At 35.6% G+C, this 12740-nt stretch overlaps 1 protein-coding gene across 1 annotated transcript; it reads left to right on the top strand.

Annotated features, from left to right (window-relative positions):
* Positions 1 to 6822: 6822 nt before the first annotated feature.
* Positions 6823 to 12140, top strand: LOC142242414 (uncharacterized). Its single transcript, XM_075313993.1, has 4 exons — positions 6823 to 9973; positions 10049 to 10615; positions 10766 to 11292; positions 11355 to 12140. Exons 1-4 carry the CDS (start codon positions 6823 to 6825, stop codon positions 12138 to 12140), a joined length of 5031 nt encoding a protein of 1676 aa, XP_075170108.1.
* Positions 12141 to 12740: the final 600 nt, after the last annotated feature.

The following is a 12740-nucleotide window of genomic DNA, read 5'->3' as shown; positions in this document are numbered from 1 at the left end:
CGAAAATTCCATCAAAATACTGAAAAAATTGAAATTTTTGTATAAAAAACTTGTTTTGCTCATATCTCCTAAACTATGCGTCCTACAGCGAAAAGGAGCTTAATTCATGACCACCCCCAAAAAGTCGAAAATTCCATCAAAATACTGAAAAAATTGAAATTTTTATATGAAAAACTTGTTTTGCTCATATCTCCTAAACTATGCGTCCTAGAGCGAAAAGGAGCTTAATTCATGACCACCCCCAAAAAGTCGAAAATTCCATCAAAATACTGAAAAAATTGAAATTTTTGTATAAAAAACTTGTTTTGTTCATATCTCCTAAACTATGCGTCCTAGAGCGAAAAGGAGCTTAATTCATGACCACCCCCAAAAAGTCGAAAATTCCATCAAAATACTGAAAAAATTGAAATTTTTATATGAAAAACTTGTTTTGCTCATATCTCCTAAACTATACGTCCTAGAGCGAAAAGGAGCTTAATTCATGACCACCCCCAAAAAATCGAAAATTCCATCCGTATCCTGAAAAAATTGAAATTTTTATATGAAAAACTTGTTTTGCTCATATCTCCTAAACTATGCGTCCTAGAGCGAAAAGGAGCTTAATTCATGACCACCCCCAAAAAGTCGAAAACTCCATCAAAATACTGAAAAAATTGAAATTTTTGTATAAAAAACTTGTTTTGCTCATATCTCCTAAACTATGCGTCCTAGAGAGAAAAGGAGCTTAATTCATGACCACCCCCAAAAAGTCGAAAATTCCATCAAAATACTGAAAAAATTGAAATTTTTATATGAAAAACTTGTTTTGCTCATATCTCCTAAACTATGCGTCCTACAGCGAAAAGGAGCTTAATTCATGACCACCCCCAAAAAGTCGAAAATTCCATCCAAATACTGAAAAAATTGAAATTTTTATATGAAAAACTTGTTTTGCTCATATTTCCTAAACTATGCGTCCTACAGCGAAAAGGAGCTTAATTCATGACCACCCCCAAAAAGTCGAAAATTCCATCAAAATACTGAAAAAATTGAAATTTTCATATGAAAAACTTGTTTTGCTCATATCTCCTAAACTATGCGTCCTAGAGCGAAAAGGAGCTTAATTCATGACCACCCCCAAAAAATCGAAAATTCCTTCGAAATCCTGAAAAAATTGAAATTTTTATATGAAAAACTTGTTTTGCTCATATCTCCTAAACTATGCGTTCTAGAGCGAAAAGGAGCTTAATTCATGACCACCCCCAAAAAATTGAAAATTCCATCCAAATCCTGAAAAAATTGAAATTTTTATACGAAAAACTTGTTTTGCTCATATCTCCTAAACTATGCGTCCTAGAGCGAAAAGGAGCTTAATTCATGACCACCCCCAAAAAGTCGAAAATTCCATCAAAATACTGAAAAAATTGAAATTTTTGTATAAAAAACTTGTTTTGCTCATATCTCCTAAACTATGCGTCCTACAGCGAAAAGGAGCTTAATTCATGACCACCCCCAAAAAGTCGAAAATTCCATCAAAATACTGAAAAAATTGAAATTTTTATATGAAAAACATGTTTTGCTCATATCTCCTAAACTATGCGTCCTAGAGCGAAAAGGAGCTTAATTCATGACCACCCCCAAAAAGTCGAAAATTCCATCAAAATACTGAAAAAATTGAAATTTTTGTATAAAAAACTTGTTTTGTTCATATCTCCTAAACTATGCGTCCTAGAGCGAAAAGGAGCTTAATTCATGACCACCCCCAAAAAGTCGAAAATTCCATCAAAATACTGAAAAAATTGAAATTTTTATATGAAAAACTTGTTTTGCTCATATCTCCTAAACTATACGTCCTAGAGCGAAAAGGAGCTTAATTCATGACCACCCCCAAAAAATCGAAAATTCCATCCGTATCCTGAAAAAATTGAAATTTTTATATGAAAAACTTGTTTTGCTCATATCTCCTAAACTATGCGTCCTAGAGCGAAAAGGAGCTTAATTCATGACCACCCCCAAAAAGTCGAAAATTCCATCAAAATACTGAAAAAATTGAAATTTTTGTATAAAAAACTTGTTTTTCTCATATCTCCTAAACTATGCGTCCTAGAGCGAAAAGGAGCTTAAATCATGACCACCCCCAAAAAGTCGAAAACTCCATCAAAATACTGAAAAAATTGAAATTTTTGTATAAAAAACTTGTTTTGCTCATATCTCCTAAACTATGCGTCCTAGAGAGAAAAGGAGCTTAATTCATGACCACCCCCAAAAAGTCGAAAATTCCATCAAAATACTGAAAAAATTGAAATTTTTATATGAAAAACTTGTTTTGCTCATATCTCCTAAACTATGCGTCCTACAGCGAAAAGGAGCTTAATTCATGACCACCCCCAAAAAGTCGAAAATTCCATCCAAATACTGAAAAAATTGAAATTTTTATATGAAAAACTTGTTTTGCTCATATTTCCTAAACTATGCGTCCTACAGCGAAAAGGAGCTTAATTCATGACCACCCCCAAAAAGTCGAAAATTCCATCAAAATACTGAAAAAATTGAAATTTTCATATGAAAAACTTGTTTTGCTCATATCTCCTAAACTATGCGTCCTAGAGCGAAAAGGAGCTTAATTCATGACCACCCCCAAAAAATCGAAAATTCCTTCGAAATCCTGAAAAAATTGAAATTTTTATATGAAAAACTTGTTTTGCTCATATCTCCTAAACTATGCGTTCTAGAGCGAAAAGGAGCTTAATTCATGACCACCCCCAAAAAATTGAAAATTCCATCCAAATCCTGAAAAAATTGAAATTTTTATACGAAAAACTTGTTTTGCTCATATCTCCTAAACTATGCGTCCTAGAGCGAAAAGGAGCTTAATTCATGACCACCCCCAAAAAGTCGAAAATTCCATCAAAATACTGAAAAAATTGAAATTTTTGTATAAAAAACTTGTTTTGCTCATATCTCCTAAACTATGCGCCCTAGAGAGAAAAGGAGCTTAATTCATGACCACCCCCAAAAAGTCGAAAATTCCATCAAAATACTGAAAAAATTGAATTTTTCATATGAAAAACTTGTTTTGCTCATATCTCCTAAACTATGCGTCCTAGAGCGAAAAGGAGCTTAATTCATGACCACCCCCAAAAAATCGAAAATTCCTTCGAAATCCTGAAAAAATTGAAATTTTTATATGAAAAACTTGTTTTGCTCATATCTCCTAAACTATGCGTCCTAGAGCGAAAAGGAGCTTAATTCATGACCACCCCCAAAAAATCGAAAACTCCATCCAAATACTGAAAAAATTGAAATTTTTATATGAAAAACTTGTTTTGCTCATATTTCCTAAACTATGCGTCCTACAGCGAAAAGGAGCTTAATTCATGACCACCCCCAAAAAGTCGAAAATTCCATCAAAATACTGAAAAAATTGAAATTTTCATATGAAAAACTTGTTTTGCTCATATCTCCTAAACTATGCGTCCTAGAGCGAAAAGGAGCTTAATTCATGACCACCCCCAAAAAATCGAAAATTGCTTCGAAATCCTGAAAAAATTGAAATTTTTATATGAAAAACTTGTTTTGCTCATATCTCCTAAACTATGCGTCCTAGAGCGAAAAGGAGCTTAATTCATGACCACCCCCAAAAAATTGAAAATTCCATCCAAATCCTGAAAAAATTGAAATTTTTATACGAAAAACTTGTTTTGCTCATATCTCCTAAACTATGCGTCCTAGAGCGAAAAGGAGCTTAATTCATGACCACCCCCAAAAAATCGAAAATTCCATCCAATTCCTGAAAAAATTGAAATTTTTATACGAAAAACTTGTTTTGCTCATATCTCCTAAACTATGCGTCCTAGAGCGAAAAGGAGCTTAATTCATGACCACCCCCAAAAATTGAAATTTTTGTATAAAAAACTTGTTTTGTTCATATCTCCTAAACTATGCGTCCTAGAGCGAAAAGGAGCTTAATTCATGACCACCCCCAAAAAGTCGAAAATTCCATCAAAATACTGAAAAAATTGAAATTTTTATATGAAAAACTTGTTTTGCTCATATCTCCTAAACTATGCGTCCTAGAGCGAAAAGGAGCTTAATTCATGACCACCCCCAAAAAATCGAAAATTCCATCCGTATCCTGAAAAAATTGAAATTTTTATATGTTTTGCTCATATCTCCTAAACTATGCGTCCTAGAGCGAAAAGGAGCTTAATTCATGACCACCCCCAAAAAGTCGAAAATTCCATCAAAATACTGAAAAAATTGAAATTTTTGTATAAAAAACTTGTTTTGTTCATATCTCCTAAACTATGCGTCTTAGAGCGAAAAGGAGCTTAATTCATGACCACCCCCAAAAAGTCGAAAATTCCATCAAAATACTGAAAAAATTGAAATTTTTATATGAAAAACTTGTTTTGCTCATATCTCCTAAACTATGCGTCCTAGAGCGAAAAGGAGCTTAATTCATGACCACCCCCAAAAAATCGAAAATTCCTTCGAAATCCTGAAAAAATTGAAATTTTTATATGAAAAACTTGTTTTGCTCATATCTCCTAAACTATGCGTCCTAGAGCGAAAAGGAGCTTAATTCATGACCACCCCCAAAAAATCGAAAATTCCATCCGTATCCTGAAAAAATTGAAATTTTTATACGAAAAACTTGTTTTGCTCATATCTCCTAAACTATGCGTCCTAGAGCGAAAAGGAGCTTAATTCATGACCACCCCCAAAAAATCGAAAATTCCATCCAATTCCTGAAAAAATTGAAATTTTTATACGAAAAACTTGTTTTGCTCATATCTCCTAAACTATGCGTCCTAGAGCGAAAAGGAGCTTAATTCATGACCACCCCCAAAAAATCGAAAATTCCATCCAAATCCTGAAAAAATTGAAATTTTTATATAAAAAACTTGTTTTGCTCATATCTCCTAAAATATGCGTCCTAGAGCGAAAAGGAGCTTAACTCATGACCACCCCCAAAAAATCGAAAATTCCATCCGTATCCTGAAAAAATTGAAATTTTTATATGAAAAACTTGTTTTGCTCATATCTCCTAAACTATGCGTCCTAGAGCGAAAAGGAGCTTAATTCATGACCACCCCCAAAAAGTCGAAAATTCCATCAAAATACTGAAAAAATTGAAATTTTTATATGAAAAACTTGTTTTGCTCATATCTCCTAAACTATGCGACCTACAGCGAAAAGGAGCTTAATTCATGACCACCCCCAAAAAGTCGAAAATTCCTTCCAAATCGTAAAAAAATTGAAATTTTTATATGAAAAACTTGTTTTGCTCATATCTCCTAAACTATGCGTCCTAGAGCGAAAAGGAGCTTAATTCATGACCACCCCCAAAAAGTCGAAAATTCCATCAAAATACTGAAAAAATTTAAATTTTTGTATAAAAAACTTCTTTTGCTCATATCTCCTAAACTATGCGTCCTAGAGCGAAAAGGAGCTTAATTCATGACCACCCCCAAAAAGTCGAAAATTCCATCAAAATACTGAAAAATTGAAATTTTTATATGAAAAACTTGTTTTGCTCATATCTCCTAAACTATGCGTCCTAGAGCGAAAAGGAGCTTAATTCATGACCACCCCCAAAAAGTCGAAAATTCCATCCGTATCCTGAAAAAATTGAAATTTTTATATGAAAAACTTGTTTTGCTCATATCTCCTAAACTATGCGTCCTAGAGCGAAAAGGAGATTAATTCATGACCACCCACAAAAAATCGAAAATTCCATCCGTATCCTGAAAAAATTGAAATTTTTATATGAAAAACTTGTTTTGCTCATATCTCCTAAACTATGCGTCCTAGAGCGAAAAGGAGCTTAATTCATGACCACCCCCAAAAGTCGAAAATTCCATCAAAATACTGAAAAAATTGAAATTTTTGTATAAAACACTTGTTTTGCTCATATCTCCTAAACTATGCGTCCTAGAGCGAAAAGGAGCTTAATTCATGACCACCCCCAAAAAGTCGAAAATTCCATCAAAATACTGAAAAAATTGAAATTTTTGTATAAAAAACTTGTTTTGCTCATATCTCCTAAACTATGCGTCCTAGAGAGAAAAGGAGCTTAATTCATGACCACCCCCAACAAGTCGAAAATTCCATCAAAATACTGAAAAAATTGAAATTTTTATATGAAAAACTTGTTTTGCTCATATCTCCTAAACTATGCGTCCTACAGCGAAAAGGAGCTTAATTCATGACCACCCCCAAAAAGTCGAAAATTCCATCTGTTCAGGCCAACCCATTGTGCAAGCAGACGAAACTCAGTAGCAGCATTCTCAGCAGCATAGCATTGCGAAACATACAAACGTCTCTCTTGCAAAAATATGTATGTAGCACACGAATGTTTACCCTTGCAATGCACTTGCATTTTTTCTTAACAACAACAACACGCAAAGGGTCATAAAATTTGCATGCCAGAATTCTAGCGGTTCAGCCTAAAGAGATAATGAGAAATAATAATGATGTTTTTTGTAACTTCTTTTTTGCGTAGAGAGATTGCTAGCTTTTATATTGATTTTTGTCGTCGCAATAAAGTGATCGATTGTGATCAAGTATTGTAAAAAAAATTGGTTTCATTTTTTGGATTTTAAAAAAGCCTATAAAAAAGCTTATAGGCTCAACATTTGGTGACCCCGACGTGATCACTAGAAATCACGTATTTTCGTTATTTTTAATACCAATTCGGGTGTTAAAATAAATTTATTTTGTTGGATTTAAAGCCAAAAAATATAAACTTGTTCAACAAAAAAAAAATTACCGCATAATCTGTTGCGTAATTACAAAAGAATTTTGGAAGTTTCGCCAAATAAATTTGAAAAAAGCAAAATGCCTGATAACAACACATCATCATCATCATCAGCAGTGAATAATTCCAACCATGAGGGCTCCGATTTTTCGCAATGTTTCAAAAAGGTTGACTTGATTGGTAAGCAACTGGATAAAATTAACAAGCGTTTAACCAACGAGGAACTACAATCTTTGGATGAAGCCGATCTCTCCGTTCGCCTTGACTACATCGAAAGTTTAAACGCCAGTTTCGAAGGCTCCATATCAACCTTGGAAGAAGCTCATGGTGACAATTTAGATGAAAGTATCCGATCAAATTTTATGGCGTCATATTTTGAGGTAAAGGCTAAGTTAAAGCGAAAAATTGATGGCAGTAACCATGCTCGAATTTCTCCCCAATCATCGACGTTTCGTCAGTTTTCTATGGAAGAGCCCAGAACCATACGTAAAACTAGATTACCAGAATTGAAAATTCCCGATTTTAATGGTTCGTATACGGATTGGCCAAATTTTTTCTCCATGTTTACCACTGTCATTGATAACGATCTGGACCTGACCAATATAGAGAAGTTTCAACATTTACGTTCACTATTAGTAGGAGCTGCGTTGGATACCATATCGTCTCTAGAGCCGATTGATTCTAATTATAATAAGGCCCTTGAATTACTCAAAAATCGCTTTGATAATAAGTTGCTTCTTTTTCAGAGTCATATTAAGGATATTTTTGGTCTCAAGATAGCTGATAAAGGGTCTGCAGTAAGTCTTCGCCAGCTGAGCGATAAACTTAATGCTCATGTTCGAGCTCTTGAAACCGTATGCACTAAGGAGCAATTGGCTGATGGCTTGCTTATAAATATTGTCGTATCAAAACTTGATCATCAAACGCAGACTAAATGGGAGGAAGGGTTACAAAACGACAAATTACCGACTTGGAACTCTATGGCTTCTTTTCTAGAGCGAAGATCTCGAATGCTTGAGAATCTCGAAAGTTCCATGAAATCTACAGCATCAAATCAGCATTCGAATAAGAAACCTCCCATGCATGGTCGAAATGTTTTAATAGCTTCTGGCTCTAAATCGGTTTTTTGTACTTATTGTGAAACTGATGATCATTATATTTCAAGTTGTTCAAGATTTACAAATCTACACCCAACATTACGCTTCAAAGAAGTCAAAAGGTTGAACTTGTGCCTTAATTGTTTGAGAAAAGGCCACAGGCTACAGAAATGCAAATTCGGACCATGTCGTACATGCCACATGAAACACCACTCATTACTCCATATCGAAAATAATTTGGGCTCCCAAACTACCACCAGCCAAATAGACAACATGCCACCCCAACAGCCAACAACCTCACAATTATCACCACCTCTCTCGCAACCAAATCAAGTGACGTCTCAATCTTCTCTCGTTTCGTTGAATCCATCACCTTCAAATATAGAATTTAATGATGGTTCAAATATTCTATTGGCCACAGCTATCGTTTTGGTGAAAAACAAAAATGGCAATTTTGTACCTTGCCGTGCTATTTTAGATTCAGCTTCACAACTCAATTTTATGACAACACGCTTTGTGAATCAAGCACAGCTAAATATGAAAAATGCAAACATCGCAATATCAGGTATTGGTGAAGGCAATATCACAGCCGACAAGACCACAGAAGTTTTGATAAAATCTTGTCACAGTGATTACTGTGTCTCTTTTGTTGCTGTCATCATACCTTCTATAACAGAGTATCAACCAAATCGAGATATCGATGTAAGTACCTTTGAGATCCCTAATAATATCAAGTTAGCGGACGCAAATTTTTATGAAAGGGGCCGAATAGACCTTCTTATTGGTGCTGGTCTATTTTTTGACCTCATGAGTGTGGGTCAAATTCGTTGCAAAAATAACTCGACAATCTTTCAAAAAACTCGTCTAGGATGGGTTGTATCTGGTGGATGCGTATCTAAATCAAACGGATGTTCACTGGCCGCATCGTCAAAGGGCCTTTCGAAAGGCGAAACCCAATCATTGGCTCATATTATGAAAAGTTTCTGGGAAGTTGAGCAAAATTATGGAAACAATTCACATCCCAATTCGGACGATGCATATTGTGAACAACATTTTATTAAAAATACAATTCGATTGCCCTCTGGAGAATACTCTGTTTCGTTGCCGAGAAAATTAAACTTCAATGAGCTAGGTGATTCATACTCTTGTGCTCTCCGTCGTTTTTTAAATCTTGAGAGAAAGCTAAACAAGTTGCCAGCTGTAAAGAAGAAATACGTTGACTTTATGAGTGAGTATGCCGAACTTAAACATATGACTCTCGTTACAGATATCCCAAAGCATATCAAAACCTGTTTTCTCCCTCATCACTGTGTCCACAAAGAAGAGAGTACTAGCACTAAACTCAGAGTGGTATTTGACGGGTCTGCAAAAACCACAACAGGCCTCTCTCTAAACGACACGTTACATTCGGGCCCTACCATTCAAGCCAAATTATTTGATACATTATTACGATTTCGATTTTTTAAAATTGCATTATGTGGTGACATTTGCAAAATGTATCGTTGTATTCGCATTAACTCGCCTGACGACTATCTTCAGTGTATATTATGGAGGAATAGTTCTGATGAAGAAATCAAAATTTATAAACTAAATACAGTGACTTATGGCACCAAACCAGCCGCTTTTCTAGCCATTCGGGCAATGCACCAATTATCGTATGACGAAAGAGAATCGTATCCTATTGGTGCTACTGTGGTTACTAGGGATTTCTATGTCGATGATTTAATTTCTGGAGGTGATTCTATTGATGAAGTGGTCAAAATTAGAAGAGAAGTCACTGCTATCTTGAAACGTGGAAACTTACAAATACGTAAGTGGATTTCCAATGATGAAACGGTTTTGCAAGACGTTTGCCAAAGTGATCGAGAAACATTTTTGCAATTCCACGATGGCACAGATGTAACTAAGACGCTTGGTCTCGTGTGGGATCCAAAATTGGGCAAATTCCTTTTTTCCCTTTCGCATGTTATGGAATCAAAGAATATCTCCAAACGTACTGTCTTGTCATCAATAGCCCGCTTGTATGATCCTCTAGGCCTTATTGGGCCTGTAACTACAAAGGCAAAAATTTTCATGCAAAGTTTATGGAAGCGTACGCTGGATTGGGACGAAAGTTTACCCCAAGATTTACATTGTGCATGGTTGAAATATATTTCAAAATTTTCACTTGTCCATTTATTTGAATTTCCACGATTTCTACTACTTCCAGATTCGACGGTACAAATACATGCTTTTTGTGACGCTAGTCTCTCTGCTTATGGAGTTTGTATTTACATTAGATCAGAGTATAAAGGGGAAGTTCGAGTGAGTTTGCTCTGCTCCAAATCTAGAGTGGCTCCGTTAAAGGTTTTAACAGTACCAAAGTTGGAACTATCAGCAGCATTACTTCTAGCAGAAATTTTGGATGAGGTTTCGGGTGTAATCGGCAACAAATACGAATGTCACTGCTGGTCCGATTCTATGGTGGTTTTGTCGTGGCTGCGAGATGAGTCGTCAAACTATAACGTGTTTGTAAGCAACAGAGTAAGTCGAATTCAAACCCTAACACAAACAATGTCGTGGCATCATGTACCAACCGCTCAAAATCCAGCGGATATTTTATCAAGAGGATCTAGCCCAGAAGAGCTTGTGAATTGTGAGTTATGGAAAAACGGGCCTGCTTTCTTGAACAAAAGTGTGGAACACTGGCCAAAGATAACAAATTTTATCTCAGATTTGCCTGAGCGTCGTCGTGCCGCCCTAATTTCTTCGACAATGAGAGATTTTGCTATGACTTGTAAATTTCATAACTCATTCCATAAAATTCAACGAATTTTTGCATACGTATTTCGTTTTATAAATATCGTAAAACTCAAATCTTCTACAAATTTAACTGATTATGAATTAAAAATGGGAACTAAAATTTTATTTCGAAATATTCAATTAGTCAACTTTGCAGCTGAATATAAAGCATTAAAATCTAATCAAAATGTTCCCCCATCTAGTAAATTGTATTCACTTGCGCCGTTTATGGATTCTGACGGTTTAATTAGAGTTGGCGGACGTTTGCAAAATTCGTATCTTAACTTCGATGCTCAACACCCTATAATTGTTCCCAAACAGCACCCACTAACAACTTCTATGGTAATGTACTACCATGAAAAATTATTGCACGCAGGACCGCAATGTCTTTTAGCAAATATACGCCAACAATATTGGCCTTTAGGAGGCAGAAAAACCATTAGTATTATCGCTAGTAAATGCATCAAATGTTTTCGCCTTAAGCCCAAAATTACAGAGCATGTAATGGGCAGTTTGCCCCATGACAGAGTCCAGCCATCAAGAGCTTTCTTCGTGACAGGCATTGATTTTTGTGGGCCTTTTTATTACAAGTCCGGGATAAGAAATCGGTCACCTTTGAAATGCTACATCTGCATATTTATATGTTTTTCAACAAAGGCGACACATATGGAGGTGGTAGCCGATTTATCCACCTCATCATTCTTAGCTTCGTTAAGGCGGTTTATATCAATTAGAGGCAAACCAAAAACTATAATTTTGTGGGGGCCAAAAATGAATTGAAAGAACTTCGACAACTATTCTTCGAGCAAAACAACATTAAGGAAATCGAAAAACAATGTCTAGCTGATGAAATTAATTGGAAGTTTATTCCACCAAGATCGCCGCATTTCGGCGGCCTTTGGGAGGCTGCCGTAAAATCAGCCAAATATCACTTTTACCGCACAGTGGGCCAATCTGTGCTTACATTTGATGAATTGCGAACTCTAGCATGCGAGATATGCGCCGTATTAAATTCCAGGCCATTGTGCCAAATTTCTGAGGACCCTAACGATTTGGAAGTGCTGACACCTGGACACTTTTTAGTAGGAGCCCCACTTATCACATTTTCGGAACCTGATGTAACTGACTTGAATGTCTGTCGATTGACCAGGTGGCAAAGAGTCTGTTATATGCAACAGATATTTTGGAAGAAATGGAGTTCCTCATATCTAGCATTACTGCAAGAACGGACAAAGTGGATATCAAATCAAAAAAATATTTCTATTGGAAACATGGTTCTTATAAAAGAGGACAACTTACCGCCACTAAAATGGCTTTTAGGTCGAGTGGTGGATGTGGTATCTGGAGGAGATGGTGTAGTTCGTGTAGCGCTAATAAAAACTCTTAATGGCATAATTCGAAGATCTGTAACGAAATTGGCACTGTTACCCATTGATGACAACTTTGTTGCAATGCACAGCATTCCAACGGGGGGAGGATGTTCAGGCCAACCCATTGTGCAAGCAGACGAAACTCAGTAGCAGCATTCTCAGCAGCATAGCATTGCGAAACATACAAACGTCTCTCTTGCAAAAATATGTATGTAGCACACGAATGTTTACCCTTGCAATGCACTTGCATTTTTTCTTAACAACAACAACACGCAAAGGGTCATAAAATTTGCATGCCAGAATTCTAGCGGTTCAGCCTAAAGAGATAATGAGAAATAATAATGATGTTTTTTGTAACTTCTTTTTTGCGTAGAGAGATTGCTAGCTTTTATATTGATTTTTGTCGTCGCAATAAAGTGATCGATTGTGATCAAGTATTGTAAAAAAAATTGGTTTCATTTTTTGGATTTTAAAAAAGCCTATAAAAAAGCTTATAGGCTCAACACCATCCAAATACTGAAAAAATTGAAATTTTTATATGAAAAACTTGTTTTGCTCATATCTCCTAAACTATGCGTCCTACAGCGAAAAGGAGCTTAATTCATGACCACCCCCAAAAAGTCGAAAATTCCATCGGAATACTGAAAAAATTGAAATTTTTGTATAAAAAACTTGTTTTGCTCATATCTCCTAAACTATGCGTCCTAGAGCGAAAAGGAGCTTAATTCATGACCACCCACAAAAAGTCGA

This window comes from Haematobia irritans, unplaced genomic scaffold (genome assembly GCF_050003625.1).
Source record: "Haematobia irritans isolate KBUSLIRL unplaced genomic scaffold, ASM5000362v1 scaffold_11, whole genome shotgun sequence".
NCBI lineage: Eukaryota > Metazoa > Arthropoda > Insecta > Diptera > Muscidae > Haematobia > Haematobia irritans.
This window is presented reverse-complemented; position numbering and strand designations above follow the sequence as displayed.